General features: G+C 39.1%; 2 protein-coding genes across 24 annotated transcripts in view; one reads left to right on the top strand and one right to left on the bottom strand.

Annotated features, from left to right (window-relative positions):
- Window positions 1-16,764, top strand: part of LRRC7 (leucine rich repeat containing 7) — a 197,191-nt gene that overhangs the window by 172,410 nt on the left and 8,017 nt on the right. For 7 of the 15 annotated variants that reach the window (XM_083510425.1, XM_083510430.1, XM_083510414.1 and 4 more), the window contains one exon: window positions 556-646. In XM_083510425.1, the coding sequence (XP_083366551.1) occupies window positions 556-646 (91 nt within the window). Of the gene's footprint in view, window positions 1-555; window positions 6,312-12,557; window positions 12,811-16,764 lie in introns of those variants that run through there. The other 8 variants (XM_083510416.1, XM_083510417.1, XM_083510420.1 and 5 more) reach the window with 5 other exon arrangements.
- The window catches only part of LRRC40 (leucine rich repeat containing 40), a 35,893-nt gene that overhangs the window by 6,491 nt on the left and 12,638 nt on the right, over window positions 1-16,764 (bottom strand). For 2 of the 9 annotated variants that reach the window (XM_083510524.1, XM_083510520.1), the window contains exons 11-15: window positions 15,911-16,018; window positions 14,256-14,366; window positions 12,817-12,894; window positions 9,868-10,053; window positions 6,850-8,275 (exon numbers count right to left, since the gene is read on the bottom strand). In XM_083510524.1, coding sequence (XP_083366650.1) covers window positions 8,170-8,275; window positions 9,868-10,053; window positions 12,817-12,894; window positions 14,256-14,366; window positions 15,911-16,018 — 589 coding nt within the window. In that variant the 3' untranslated portion in view covers window positions 6,850-8,169. Of the gene's footprint in view, window positions 1-2,851; window positions 5,156-6,849; window positions 8,276-8,306; window positions 9,670-9,867; window positions 10,054-12,816; window positions 12,895-14,255; window positions 14,367-15,910; window positions 16,019-16,764 lie in introns of those variants that run through there. The other 7 variants (XR_014527776.1, XR_014527777.1, XM_083510521.1 and 4 more) reach the window with 7 other exon arrangements.

Consider the following 16,764-nt stretch of genomic DNA (forward strand, 5'->3'; position numbering starts at 1 on the left):
GCAACAGTGTGCACTTAAGGATCTCTTTGGCTAACAGATCACCAGCATCAGTGCCGACATTGAAGGCAGGACTGACCAAACTCAAGCGCTCTGAACTCATGCTTGCAGCTCTCTTTACCACACTAATACACTATTAGGTAATGTGGATTAGTCCAACAAGGATAACACTCATCCAGTAGAGTTGCGGGTTGTAGTTATTTATTCTTATGAGACACTTGCATACACAGAAACCAATGTGATCAGGATGGAAACCTGAGTAGCTTCTTTCCGAGAGCAAGTCTCCTTGCTGAATGGAGACAGACCCCTGGAAACTGAAAATTATAAACCCAAGTAAATTGGTATAAGGTGGAAATAAACAAGAGAGCAATAGATGACTACACCAATATGGGGTTGCATAGACTTTTGGAAAACCAAAATTTGAATGGAGCTTTTACTGGGATAACCTTTCAGCTGATTTTTATACACTTGTAGGATTTCAGTTGATTTTACAGCTGTATTTCCTATGTAGGCACAATGGATATCTAGTTATAATTTTTTCTCTTTTGTCTGTTACAGGCAAATGGACACAGTTTTGTACATATGGAACATGAAAAAGCTGTACTACTACTGAAGAGTTTCCAGAATACAGTAGACCTAGTTATTCAACGTGAGCTTACTGTCTAAATATTTTTTATAAATAGTAAAATATGTCTAGCCAGATCTAATGTTTAATTAAATAAAAATTTATATACATATATATATAAATAAATGAATATATATATATATATATGGGGGGAAATTGCCAATTGCTGGACCAATGGCAAACATAGTGCCAAATGTATAATATATGTTAGTACTGATCATTGGGAGGGATATCTATATAAATGTAACTTCCATGGGATTACATATTAGTTCTCATTGTAAGCCTCTGTGCGTTGGTACCAGCTTTTTTTCAAGATGATTTTTAATTATTTCTAGATGTCATGTAATTTCAGAACACAGAAGCACACACAAGCTATTTACAAATTATTCCATCCATCAAAAAACAGGCTGCATGCACACCACACCTTTAAAAGACATGACACCCACCTACCCCAATAGCCTTGTGAGGGATAAACTACAATTCCCAGAATACTCTGGGGGAAGCCATGCCCTTTTAAGGTAGTGTGTGTACCCAGCCACAGCCTCAAAGTTCTTCATGGCTTTAGAAAGAAAACTATTTAAAACTGTAATTCCCACAAAGTCTAAAGTCAAATATAATGGATTATTAAATAGTATTTTTATAGACACTTAAAATGAAATCTATATAAAAATTAACCTGTAGTCCTATATCCACTTACCTGAGAATGAATTCCATTGCACTTAATGGGACTTTCTTCTGAGGAGACATTTATAGAATTGCACTTTAAAACTTTTGGGCCTGATACAACTAAATATTTGTGCTAGTGGGAGACAGTAAATGAGCTCTGCTAGTGCAACAGGGCTCCCCCCTATTTCTGGCCACCCAATCAGCTTGGGGAGGGCAGAGGAGAGGGAGATCTTTCTGACTGGCAAGCAAAAATGCTTGTCCTGACAGAACAAATGTAATGGTGAATTCCTCTCTTTGCCTCACTGAATTCCTCCCTTTGCCTTTTTAAATTTCATGGGTGGTGTTCCACTGTTTTGCTCAGAGTAGTAATGTCTAAGTTAATCATTTTCATTGATTTCAATGCATCTATTCTGAGTAAAACTTAACCGAATAGCACCCAATGCCTTACAGGATTACGTAATTTAAGGTATTCCTTGAGCTGGGAGAGGGTGTCACACACGCAAAACTGAGCTTCAATGTGTATACTATTATTTGAAAAGCTCATCTCCTGCCCTTCATATGTATTTGCATCACTCAGGGTAGCTTGAAATAATACAACCATATAAACCAATACAACAAAGACAGGCACAGCTGATGATGATCATGATAAGATGCACCACACAGCAGGCGTAAATATATAGTGAGATATGATATAATGAGGGAATATAATGTGGGTATGACCACAGAGGTGGGGTTTTTTGCCACTTCCCATCCAATATTCAATGTTCAGCCTGGAACATGACATGGAAGGGAGCCTTCAAAGCAAATCTTAGGCAGCAGGCAGCCTAGGAGGGGGAGAGATGGTCCCTCAGGGATCCTTTAGGGCAGTGATGAGGAGGAACCTCTTTGGCCCTCAGATTCTCCCTAGGCCACACAATGCCCAACTAGAATGTTTCTCTGAGCTGTGCTAAGGCCTCTTGCTTGCCTGGAGATAAAAATGTGGGTGCCTGTGTAAACCTCTGCCTTTCTCATGGGCTTGCATGGCTGGAATGAAGTCTAGTGTACAAAAGTCTCACATCCTTTCCTCCGGCCCCACCCGCCACGTGGCCCCTGGAAGGTTGCCCATGAGGTAATGCAGCCCTCAGTTTGAAAAAGGTTTACCATGTTTTCTGTTAGGGCTTCAAAGATAATTACCAGAACTTTGAATTGTGTCCAGAAAGGAATTAGCAAGAAGGGGATGTGCTCTTTCTTACCACAATCATAGGGACGTGGGTGGCGCTTTGGTCTAAACCAGTGAGCCTAAGGCTTGCCGATTGGAAGGTCGGCAATTTGAATCCCCATGAAGGGGTGAGCTCCCGTTGCTTGGTCCCAGCTCCTGCCCACCTAGCAGTTCGAAAGCACGTCAAAGTACCTAAGGGTCAGGGGTACCTTTACCTTTACCACAATCTTGTGACATGGTTTAGGGTTATACAAAGAATAGTCACAGCTAATCTGAATATTTGTAACCTAAAATGCACTCCTTCCATGCCATTTCCCATGTTCCAAGCTCAGACCCTCCTATTGCAAAAATATGCTCAGCTCAAATTCTTAATGAACAACATGCTTTATTTGATGAAATATGTGTAGGAGGTAATCCACAAGGATTGTGAAGGGGAACAGTGTGCAAATCACTTAATATTGCTCATCAATAGAAGAACCATTACTGTAGCTAATTAAAAGTGGTTTAGCCCTAATGTAATTCAGTTCTCTTAGCACTTTACACAAGCAATAACGTTTCTGAATATACATTATAATTAAACTATTTAAAATATTTATATGACACCTTCTCCTAGGTTCAAGACAGTTGGCAATGAAATATAAAACCATAAAATAACTCAGGATAGCCTTATGACTAAACAGAATGTGGTTTCAGCTCAACTGTTTTATCAAATCAGATAATGATGACAGGTTGCTTAATTAACAAGTGGGGATAAAGTTGGAAGCCAGGGAGATGGCCTGGGAATCATATGTTCTTGCTCTTTGTTTCGTAGCAAGAATGGAGAATAAGATGTTATTTCTTTTGCATGCTGTGGGCCTGTAGTGATCTTTGAATCCCAGATCAATGATCTAAAACTTCAAATGCTATGAAGCTTACTAGTCCTCCTATCGAGATGGGGATCCTATGTTTTAAAATTCATTTGTTTTCATTTTTGATAATGATTTAAAAATACAGTGAAATCCAAAAGTTGACATTTATTCTACACTTCTTTAGAATTTGACTCTGCTGCATTAGTTGCCATGGCACCAGTTCTGTTAGCAACAGTTCTTAAAGGTTTATTTACCAACTCTCACATTAGAGCTACACTGTAAGTAAAATAAAGGGAAAGGCTGACATTCCTTCAATTCAGCACAACAGCTGTTCAGGGAAACATAATGTGTATGGAGCATCACTACATGGGAGGCAGTGACACAAGCTTGTTATGTATCTATGCATGCAGGCAGAACATACACTTGTAGGGGAAAAACTCAAAGTATGTGTTTAAAAACGGTAGATGGCAAGAGTCATGTGCTTTTCTCCCGTAAAAGGGGGAATGCCTCTTGCAGTATAGACGTCTGCTCTTACAATTGCATGCTTCTTGGTTTGGAACCATTGTTCTTACCTATATGCAAATTTTTATTTATATATGAGCTATAACACATGACCACCAGATAACTCAGGCAACCACCATAATTAAGACTCAAAGTCATGTGTTCTGCTTATAGCCACGTGCTGCAACAATTGCAGAAACCCTATGACTACAAATATAGGTAGTCAAAATGTAACTTCTGCCGTTACTGGGTTTGCCACTACACTAATCTCTTTCTTCCCTCATGGAACTCAAGTCAGCATACATCTTGTTTCCATGTGATCTCCCATCTAAGCATCACACGCTTTCTCAGTGATGATGCTTCCATTTTGGAACCAACACCACCCCTCCATGATACCTAAATCTTGTTAAGTTTTAGATATCTGGTAATTCACACAGGCACATAGCAAGAGCTGATGCCAGTATTGTTATTTTTAGGTGGCTGGCTCTATGCCTCATTTTAGTAACTGTATTGTGAATTTGAAACTGTTTTGTTGTAACTCGCCCAGAAATTGCTGTGCAATGAGACTAGATGAGAAATGTTTCCCCAAAAAGGGCAGACTTCTTAGCTACATTGGTTGCATCAAGTCCCTCTGGATGGTGCCCTGTATGACCGGTGCCGTTTTTTCTAGAAAAAGAGATACTGGAACTCACCATGAATGCCTCCCTTCTTCTCTTATGATGGCAATGGCACCCACCTGAGAGGTGCCAGAACTGAGTTCTGGCTGGAAAAAAAAAAGCCCTGCTTGTGACCAATTTATAAATAAAAGATGGAACAGTAGTTAATTTAAAAACAAAAACCTATTATAAACCTTGTGCCTAGGATATCTGGAATGAAAGCTATGTTCCACAAAGGATAGTGTTCTTTATCCTACCACTCTCTGCTTCCTTTTCTTGCAGCAGCAGTGCCTACCTATTTACCAAACTAAAACCAGTAGTTTCAGCGTTGTACAGAGCTAACTTGTGAGTGTACTGAGTTCTGTGTCTGACTGCAATACATGCCTCTCTAAGAAATAATCATGCAAATCACAGAAATATAAGCAAAATGCTAATCCCTGCTAATGTTCAGAATGTATCATTGTCAACAGCAACAGTGTTTAGTAACATTGATTCGGTTTTTCCATGTTTACAGCTTTCATGTACTTTTGAGGCAAAATTAAGATGGAACTCAAATAGTGACTTACACTTTCACAAAACATTTTTTCTTCCTTTAGGAATTGCTGTTGAATATTTTCAGTTCCATTTTTTCCTTTGCTCATGGTCTTCATTATTGCATTGTGTTCTAAGTATAAGATAAGAATAAAATCTATTTCTAAACCAGTAATTTGGATTGGATTTACATGTAGTGAAGGTGGGTTAATGAACGACAGTTTTTGCTATGCCCAACAACAATGGTAGTCATATTTGCGCAGCCCAATACTGACACCCAAAGGCAAAGCCTAGTTTTCCTCAGCACACACATTTTTAATAGCCAGATTTCTAACGCTCTATACAATGGCAGAATTTTAACTCAGACTTTTAGAATGAGTCGTCCTTACTAGTCTTTTTGAACTTTTCAGATGCGCATTAAGTCAAACACAAAACATGTATAATACACACCATTTTACTCCATCTAGAATTTTCATGCCCTCTTGTAAAAGCTTTTATTCTTAACATCAAGAAGCCACACCAGTTCAGCACAAGAGGCTGAATTTTTATAAACTGGGGCCTTTTCCTGCCTCTTTGCTAGCTTAGGTGGCTTAACACTGGGCAAGACAAAGACTTATTAAGTTACATTTTTCTACTTGTGAGTACTGTAATCAAGTCAAAAACAACTTACTTTATTACAAATTTTACCATTTTATAAAACACATGTTTAATTATAGAGATAGCTGTATTGTAATTAATATTTTGAGAAAATTGTGATTTTGAGCTTAAATTATATACAGAACTGTCATTTTTGTATGTGTTACAAAGATTGCTATATGAAGAACTGTACTTTTCAGTTTAATTACAATATCATTGTAAATATGGCTGAATGAAGAACCACTTACTACTCTATGAACATAGATTGTGAATGTATTTCAATGTCTTTGCAGTATACAGATTTACTGAACTTGGAAGCTGCTTCATTTTACGTGCAAAAAGGTACTTTAAAGCTATATTTTAAATCTATTGATTCAGTGAAATCAATTATCTTTCATTTGCACATGCAGGTGGTATCGCTCCCATTTTAATTTGTGTATTGACACTAACTGGTAAGGTGCATATTGTGTCTAGGATGCATTTTGCAGATGCTTTCTGTACATAAAAAGAATACAGGGACTCAAACAATGCTGTGCAGCGTATAGCAGAGCCATTTTCGGCTTTGATGTACTCAACCTTTTTCAGTATTAAAAAAAGTGTTTTGAATAATATATTAAAAAGTCTATTGTATAAATAAAGGCACCTTATTGTAAGTACTTTGTGCGGGAGTCTTGCAATCACTTTTTTTTTTTAAAGACAACTATTTCACTTTTGCTAATTCATAGAAACACCACCAAACTTTTTGCCAGGCCTCTTATTATTATTTTACTTCCTCAATCCAAGTGCATCAGAAGTACAGAACTATAAATGCATTCGCCAACATAAAAAGACGCTGTTAGCTTTTCAGGTTGTTCTCACTACCTAGGGGTTAGGACTTGCAGAGAATGGTACAGTACAATGGTTGCTAGTACCGGATGGCTGTCAGCATGTTATTAGGCCAGTCAGCTGCATAAAGCTCTACAACCTTTAGAAGAACCCACTGCCACCATCCAACAGATACAAATGCTTCACCTAATGGTCAGAGGTGATGGGAGTTGTGTTCTAAAAACAGGTTAATCACCCCTGCACTAGTCTCTCATTGGGTGCAGACTATGGCTTTCATAATTGTATCCAAAGTTTTGGGAAAAGGAAAGTATCTTATGGGCAATAGTGTATATATGCTTCTAATTATACATAACTCAACACAGGGGCTACAATAATAATCATAATAATTTATTATTCATACCCTGCCCATCTGGCTGGGTTTCCCCAGCCACTCTGGGCGATTCCCAACAGTTTATTAAAAACACAAAAACAAGACCAGGTCAACACATTTAAGGGTGTAGGCATGGCTGTCCCAAATTAAGAACAGATCAGGGAAATTCACATCAATAACCCTCTTCCAAAAAGATTCCAGTTTCTACAAGTCTTAAAAATTTAATCTGAAAGTGGGGTTGCATGGTCGAACAGTTTTAGAGTTAAAAGAATTTCATATAATAGATCATACTCTGGTGCAGCTACATGCCTCCTCCTTTCCAACTCCCAGTTTCACAGTTTTTTGCAAAGAAAGGAGAAAATTCATGTGTGTGGTGTTCACAGCTGACACAGGCCATGTGTCTCCTTGTACAAGTAGGACATCTTCAAAAAGAAGCAGCTCTTAATAGCAATAACATTTTAAAAAGGAAAATAAATGGAAACTGCTAATTTTGGCAAACTAGCATCTTGAATAATTGCAAGGCGCACACACAACCAAGTATTAATTGTAAAAAAACAGAAAAAAATATTCCAACATTTGTGATGTTCCACACAGCAGAGTTTTTCTAAACATTTCTGGCATTTGTAAACAGTTGCACTAAGTCATTTGGTTAAATTTATGAAACTGATCATTTGATATATAATTTGAGTTTTATTTTCAAATAATAATTTGATAAATGTGCCAATTCATTAGTGATTAAGTCAGCACCATAATTCTTCAGCAGGCAATCGCTTGGTGCAAATGCTTCATATTATGCAAATCAAGATCTGGATTTATTTTATTTTGGGGGCAGCCCTTTTTTGGTGACCTTAAAATTAGCTAAAAGAAAAGGAAATTTAAAACAGGATTAAAAAAAAATTAACACAATAGCACAATTCTAACCATATCCAATTTTGGATAACGTACAGTACCTGTTCATATAGAATATGTCGGTTAAGAAGAGATCAGATGGGCACATGGATACAGCTATCAATAATTCCTAGATGGTAGCAGTATTTTTACAATCATGTCATGATGAGGGGAATTGCTGCTGGACGAATAGAACCATCTATCAATAACCTACCCATACACCATACAAGCATGTACGCAAGCATAGTTTGAACTGGAGGCATGCAAGGTAAGAGTCCTTTGTGAAATAGCTCTTAAAAAGTGACCACAGCATATGCACTCAGCTTATGCTAAACGAAGCAAATAGTTCTTATGTATAAGGACTTCGATCTTCATGCTTCAGAAGGTAAGATCTTGCACACATTTCAGTTCAAACCAAGCACAACAGATCAAGTAGGAATTCTGCTTCTTAGGTATTCAAGCACAGCAGCTGTCCCCTTGGCAAGAATAGCAGCTCGAGGAGTCCGGAAAGGATTGCCTTCCAGCAAAAGTGTCCTAACAGAAGGACCAAAAACCAGTTAAGACTACTGTATGTGTGTGCACGCATGTACATGCATACACACAATCACCATTCATAAATGAGAAAATCTTATCACTTTTATTTTATTGTGTCATTTATTTAAAAATGGAAGTCAGCAATGCCTCTACTCCAGCCTAGTGCCCTCCAAATGTTTTAGACCAACTCCCATCAGCCTCAAGCAGCATGGCTAATTGTCAGGAATTATGGGAATTGTGTCCCACACATCTGGAGGGCATGAGGCTGAGGAAGCCCTTCTCTACTCATTTACCATATTGGCCCAAATATAAGCGGCACTTCCCCGCCCCCCAAATTCAGACCATGAAAAGTTAAAGTGCAGCTTATATTCACGACCTTACAAAAATTGGCTTTTACGATATTGCTGCTGAAACAGAAATACGGTAAAACGGAACAAAAAAATGTTTTATTGCCAGTTTGAGAGCTTGAGTCACGGAATTGTAGCAATTTCGATTTTAGCGATTGTATAGTAACTTTTGCGGGCTTGCAAGATCAAAGACTTAAATTGGCTTGGAGTTACAATTCTACCAACCGCAGCAATTTTTAGCCTGTAACCCAGTTTTAAGGGAGCGGCTTATATTCGAGTATCGTCTTTGTGAGAGATTGAATAGAAACACTAATCTAGTGTGCTGTTGAACTTTTAAGCAGATGAATTGATAATAATATTTTGTCCTGAATAAGTCCAGTTGTGGTTGAAAGATGGCAAATAAACCATATTGGCCTGAATATAAGCCGCACCCGCAGATAAACCGCACCTTTAAAATTCAAAGGGGAAAAGACAACACTCTCTTTCTTAAAGAGTCACTTGGGAAATGTTTTTCTTACATTTCTACATTTTTCTTATTCAGACCTTTGCAGATGGAATTCATTGAATTTGAAACCAGCTTAAAATTCTAGTGTTATTGTAAATCCTGAACCTGGCTGGGGGAGCTCATGCTGCAGATATACATGATCCTGACTCAATATTGATCCCTTAATTGGGACCAAGGGATCAGGAGAATACATCTCAATCATTTCTCCCTGTCTGCATCAGACCACATTATTACTTTATTCAACAGTTGAGCCACTTCACCACTCACTGATTTATGCATAAAATTCCAGCATTGCATGAAAAGAAAACTGCATCACCATCTATTTAGGACCATCAGTTAGGATGAGCAGTTTTGCAAACAGGGGTCTCCTGACATGTTGACTGAGCTTATTTGAACATGGGCTTTCTAACAAATCTTGTTTGTGGAATTCTATCCCATATAAGGTTAGGAAAACTATCCATTCAAATATTCAGTTATATTGTACCCATGCTTACTGAGTATATAATCCTGGGAAGCAGAATCTTGTTCAATTGAACCAATGTCTGAAAAGATCCAAAGAGTACACATTTTCAAAATTGTAACCTAATCTATTCAAATAGTCAGATGACACAAAAATGAGACTGATTTCATTATGAACTTTTGTACTGCTTTGTTTAGTCTTTCCTAGAATAAATATGAACATTTTCAAAAAGAATATGCTGTATAGGAAAAAGTTATCCAAAATTCATGAAGTTAATCACCTGAGATTGACACAGTTCCCAAGTTCTGGTGGTACTTGTAAGAGGTCATTATTTTGAAGATCTAGGGTACCAAGCCTGTCCAACTTCTTTATTTGCAGAGGGTCCAGGGATCCAACCTGATTATTAGCAAGGAGGATTGTTTCAAGAGTTGGAATGTGATACAGCACATTTGGAAATATTTTAAATCTATGAAGAAAACCAGAGACACTTTATTAATATAATTATGAATAACCCACCCAAGAATATAATTTGTAAATACAACCACTGCGCAAGTGACTTGAGTTTATTAGGAGCCTTTAGAGAACTAATTTGAGAGCCAGTGTGGTGTAGTGGTTAAGAGCGGTAGTCACGTAATCTGGGTAACCGGGTTCGCGTCTCTGCTCCTCCGCATGCAGCTGCTGGGTGACCTTGGGCCAGTCACACTTCTGTGAAGTCTCTCAGCCCCACTCACCTCACAGAGTGTTTGTTGTGGGGGAGGAAGGGAAAGGAGATTGTTAGCCGCTTTGAGACTCCTGAAGGGGAGTGAAAGGCGGGATATCAAATCCAAACTCTTCTTCTTCTTCTTCTTCTTCATTTACAAAACCAAGGGTTGGATTCAGATTAAGTTCTATTCTAGGCTGCATCAACAGGAGTATAGCATCCATATCAAGAGAAGTAATACCACTCTATTCTGCCTTGGTCAGACCACACCTGGAATACTGTGTGCACTTCTGGGCACCATAATCTAAGAAGGATGTTGACAAGCTAGAACATGTGCAGAGGGCAACCAAGATGATTAAGGGTCTGCAAATTAAGCCTTACAAGGAGCGCTTGAAGGAGCTGGATAGGTTTAGCCTGGAAAAGAGGAGACAGAGATATGATAGCCAGCTTAAAATATTTCATGAGCTGTCACATGGAGGAGGGAGCATGCTTGTTTTCTCCTGCTCTGGAGAGTAGGACTCAAACCAATGGTTTCAAGTTGCAAGAAAGGAGATTCTGACTAACACATTTGGAAAAACTTTCTGACAGTAAAAGCTGTTCGGCAGTGGAACAGACTACCATGAAAGGTGGTGGATTCTCCTTCCTTGGAGGTTTTTAAGCAGAGATTGGATGGCCATTTGTCATGGATGCTCTAGCTGAGATTTCTGCATTGCAGGGGGTTGGAGTAGATGACCCTTGGGTCCCTTCCAACCTAAAAGATTCTATAATTCTAAATTAGCCACTACTTAACCCTGTTGCTTTCAATGAAACTATGTGCAACCAACTAAAGTCTAGAACGAAGCCAATATTTGGAGCTTCTAATTTTTCAGCTAATAATGGCTGACGTTCTTCATAGAGATGCTTCCTACTGAAAGTAACATGGTCCACTCAAGCCTTTTGCAGCCTTCTCCAGGAGTCATCCCTCTCACCAGACAGCCTGCCTGAAGTTGGTGACAGTTGGCTCCTTTTGTTCTCTCCTCAAGTACTTTCCTTTACTTGCTCTTGTGTCTTTCCTATTGTGTATTTTGTGAGTTGGTGGGGGTTTTTTAACTGTGTTTCTTCCTCTCTATCCCTTTTGGTGTTGCTAAACTGAGGAGTTTTCCTGCCTTTTTCATTCCCTGCCCTCATGACAGTGCTAGAATTTCAGGCTCAAAATGTTTCTTGTTTCTCTTTAGAGAGCTGACTCTCCCAAGGCATAAAAGGTCAGGGGAATGTTTCCAAGGCAACAGCACCTAGAGGGGCACAGTCAAATAAATGTATAAACACTAATTCCCTCTGTAACTTTTTCGTAAGGATTCAAAAGCACGCTTTTTCTTTCACTTAGGTATTTCCCCCTAGATGCATATATGTGGAAGGATTTATAAGGGCAACTGGTCCTTTTAAACAGTTACAGTTTTGAAATGAATGAATGAATTAGTTGCTTTATGAGTCCATGAGGAGTTGGATGTGTCCTTGCAGAGGGTGGATTGGAATTACACTGCTGTATGAAATTACAAGATGGGCTTGTCCTTTTTTCTAATTTCATGAGGCTTCACCCATAGCTATTGAAAATTCATAGATGCCTCTCTTTTTTCACCATTTTCAATTAATTGGCTTAAAGAACTCCAGTTTTCTGCACAATTATGTGCAACTTGGCTATGGCTTGCACCAGGTACAATCTCAGATGCTCATCTGTTTTTTCTGCCATCATCTTGACAGTTCAGGGTTGTTGGGAAAATAAAATGAGGAGTGGGGAAATCACATACACCATATTGTACTCCTTGGAGGAAAGGAGGGGTATAAATGTAATAATAAATAAAACCAAAATAAACACCCAACTGAATACTGAGCTCTGCAAAATAGGGTCTCTGTCAGAAACCATTTCTGTTTTCTTTCATATGATGTAGGAGTCAGGCCTTTAGAGTGACAGTGCCGACTCTTTGAAATTCCTTCCATTAAATAACAGACAGGAGCTATCGACAGTGCTCCCCCCCCCACAGGGTACCGTCAAGGGTACACAGTACCGTCAACTCTCTTTTTGGTGTTGTTAAAAAGTGAAGCACTTACTGCAACAACTTCATGGTGAGTACCAGCACCTCTTTTTCTAGAAAAAAAGCAAGGGCCATCGCTATTGTCTTTCTGGCACCTGTTGAAGACCTTCCTTTTAAGGAGGATATTTATTCCAAGCTATATTTGTATTTGCTTTGACATGGTTTTCATTGTTGATGTTTTTATTGATAAAATCACTTCAGGAAGCAGTTCATTCATAAGAAAACAAAAACATCTGGAACGCCACAGGTTCCTCACACGTGACGTAAGCTGAAATGACATAGAAGTTTCCTCTTCCAACAGGACACTGCTGAGGCAATCAGATTTTTTGAGTGAAGTTCTAAAAGCAGAAGCCTGCTGTAAATCCTAGGAATAGGGATATCCTGTAATACAACAAAGCTAAGACAAAAGACTAACTATGTATTTAGCAATTTTGGTAGAGTTATCTACAAGACCACTTACCTGTTAAAGGCAAGATTAATTATTTGCAGTTTTGTCAGTGCTTCCATTTCATCAGGCAGAGATGTCAAAAAGTTATTTCTAAGTTGAAAAAAGCAACCAAATAAACCAACTATTAATTTTTATTAAAAGATTTAGATTCATTTGCCTCAATAAGCAAGCAGAACTGTTGGTACCTATTCTATTGTGAATTCCCATGACAAAGTATCACTTGTATATAGGAAATTATGTACCTTACATATAAATCAACATACATGATGAGTGCACATTAGTACCAGTAGAACCACCATGTTCAGGGACAATATGCTTTTGACTACCAGTTGCTGAGATCAGAGAAAATGGAGGGTTAAAGACCCACTTGTGAGCTTCTGAAAAGCATCAAACTAAGCATCTGGAAAAAGAGTTATTTGCATATTACAGGTACAACACAACTTAACGTGTAACTTAACTTACACAATTGCAACTTTGTGCAGGGGGACGGGGGGGGGGGAATAAATAAATGGAGAAGATCACTCACCATTTATTTATCCTCCCCCAATAGCACAAAGCTGCTATTGTGGGCTTACTTGGCTTTGGGAAGGCAGTATGAGGGCTCTGGGCCAGAGCCCTCACACTGCCTTTCGAAAGCCTCACCGTAAGGTAGAACTTTCCAAACTATGTCACAACACGTTAGTGTGTCAGTTGCAGTGTGTCAGTGTGAACACTTCCTGTGCTCTTCCAGGGGCTGGAAAGGGGTTAGTTTAACCTCTGGTTTGTTAGTAAAACTTAATTACTGGATTGCAAAATGATGCATGTCTAAAAAGTGTGTCACCAATATGAAAAGATTGGAAAGCTCTGCCATAAGGGCTCATAAGATACAAGTTACCTGTACTGAATGGAAGAAGTAGGGTATGGGTGAATGTAAAAAAGTTTAGCCTACTTTTTAGCTGCTGTTTTATTACCATTGCTTTATTGATTACAATAAATTATTATATAGTGTATTATTTGGTAGCAGACCCATTCAGGGGGCTGGCAGCAGATACACTTGCCCCAGGCCTCAAAGGGTTAAGCCAGCTGGGGGCCCCTGTCAGGGACCAGCTGCTTTTTATTTTTATTTTTTGAGTTTATAACTTTATTCTAACAATACTCTGGTCCGGGTCTCAGACAAGCTCTGCATGGGCCTGCTTGGTAGGGTAAGCTTTAATAGCTCAGGCACTGAAATGGTTGTGTTTGTGTTGTAACTGGGATGTTCTACTGTTATGTTCATTGCTGTTTGCAAGCTGCTCTGGGATTCACTTGAATACAAATACAGTGCAATTTTTTTAAAAAAAAAAACATACCTACCTACATTGGCTAACATTCAACTGTCAACTGTCAGCATTAATCAAGAGGAAAATCCTTAAGGGAATCTACAAATTCCCTTCAAAAATGTCGTATAAACAAAGGTTTAAGTAATCACCTACCTAACATCCAAATGTGTCAGTCTGTGAAGCATACAGAGCTCCAGAGAAATAGACGAGAGCTTGTTGAAACCAAAATTGATATCAGAGACTGATTCTTTTAGTTCCACAATTCTGAAGCCCAGTTGTAAAAAAGAAAAAGAAAAAAGCAATTGATCTCATCAATTGTTTCGTGCTATTTCAAAAGATCAGATTAAACCGGATTGTATTCACCACTGTGTAACTTTCTATTAGTTTCTCTCAAACACTGGGGCAGGACCCACCAATGGGCCCTAGGTCAGCTTTAGATAGGCCTCAGCCACAATATGAAAATACCTGCTTCAAGGTTCAAACTAACTCACTAAGTCTGAATTGGGAACTCTGCTTACTTTAAACCAGCGGTAGCGGATGTTGTGGGCCACAAGTCCCATCACCTCCAGCCAGCATGGCCAAGGATAATAAGAGTTCTAGTCCACAACATCCATTGGGCATCATGTTGGATTCCTCTTGTTTAAACTATGGTTTGTTAGAAGAAGCCAGTATCAGAAATCTTGGGCCACATTCACATGCAACTCTCAACCATGGTTTAAAACAATGTGGACACACCTGCACTCCACTCTTCACATCCCATGTGCCTAGGAGGATAATTTTGCCAAAGTGTACAATAGTTTATTTTTACAGAACCATGGCTTAGTTTTTATATATACAGTACAGTATATACATAGATATACACACACACACGCGCGCGAATATCTATCTATCTATCTGGGTTGTTATAAAACTTAACAGAGTTTGTTTTAAATCAGACCCCTAGGCACTGGCGGAGGAAGAGGAATGTGGGGGGAGCGCCCCGCCCCCCAGAAGTGCGATCCCGGTGGGGTGCCATCATGGCTGCCCTCCCTGCGCTGGGTGCCCTGCCCCCAGGACGCGCATCATACCCCGCCTGCTCTCCGCCCCCTGATGCCAGAGCCTGAAGCTCCGCCACTGCCCCTACGTTCATATGTAGAGTTAAGCTGGGATTCTTTAAAAGTAAAAGTAAACTCTGCTGTAACTCTTCTCCCTTCACATAACACTCAACTATGGTTTAGTGTTGTGTACAAATCAGGTCACTTGTCTGTATATCTATTGTGATGATTTCCTAAATTCTGCTGTAGGCCAAACCTTGGTTTATTTGCTTTTAAGTTAACACCGCTCTGCCCTCCTCCACCCCAATGAAAGGTCTTACAATTATTATTATGGATTACTTAAATTTATATACTGCCCTTCATATATACTGCCCAAGATCACAGGGTGGTTTACAACTTAAAAACAAATACGTATCATAATAATAACAAAAACTTACCCCAATAACCCCCTCATAAATACATTTAAAAGGCCATAGATTGCATAATCAGTGAAAGGCCTCATTATAGAGGAATGTTTTTGCCTGGTGCCTAAAGATATGTAGTGAAGGCACCAGGCCAGCCTCCCTGAGGAGAACATTCCACAAACAGGGAGCCATTGCAAAAAAAGACCCATTCTCGTGTTTCTATCCTCTAGACATCTTGAGGAGAGGGCACATGAAGAAGTACAACACCCCCACTACCAAAAAGTACAGTCGTGTATGTGATTGCACTCCAGTCCCCCCCCCATACCATCTCAAAAAGGTTTAATTAATATTTCTATAGGAGAAACAGTACCTTATTGGAATTTCAGTCAGCTGATTCTTGCTGAAATTTACAGTAGTGACTGGATTGGTTCCAACTGCATTCAGCACTTCATCTGGAATTACAGCTGCCTGTTTTTCACTGGAAAATATTTATTTAAAAAGTCATATTATTTAATAGAAGGATAACAACATTATCAATTGGCCAGAACTCCAATAGGAAAGGCACTGTACATTTAAGAGTCAGGTTGCAAAATGAATTATATTGTACTCAAATATCAAAATAAAACATGGTTAGGAAGCCAGATCCCAGTATCCTAAGGAGACACTTTTAAAAAAAGGAAAGATGCATTAGTTTTTATAATCTTTGCAACTCCAGCTAAAAAACGTCAACAATACTAATCCAAAGACACTTTTAGAATGAAATCCTGTGCATAGGTAGTACTGTCTGGTTTGTTACTGATCTTACGTAAGCCATTCTGGGAGCCTTTTAAACTTAATAGTGCAGTACCTGATTGGGTGCATCTGTGAAGCCAATCTCTCCTCCACCTAGATACAGTGGTACCTCTGATTATGTACTTAATTCGTTCCGGAGGGCCGTACTTAAGCTGAAACTGTTCTTAACCTGAAGCACCACTTTAGCTAACGGGGCCTCCCGCTGCCGCCGCGCCTCTGGAACATGATTTCTGTTCTCATCCTGAAGCAAAGTTCTTAACCTGAGATACTATTTCTGGGTTAGCGGAGTCTGTAGCCTGAAGCGTATGTAACCTGACGCGTATGTAACCCAAGGTACCACTGTACCCCTGGAAAGTGCTGCTGCTGCTGGGAAGCTAGCACTGTGGCTCCACCCCACTAAGTGAGCCACTTCTGACTTATTTAACAAAATTT

The sequence above is a fragment of the Podarcis liolepis genome (assembly GCF_965112155.1).
Source record: "Podarcis liolepis genome assembly, chromosome: 6".
Classification (NCBI taxonomy): Eukaryota; Metazoa; Chordata; class Lepidosauria; order Squamata; family Lacertidae; genus Podarcis; species Podarcis liolepis.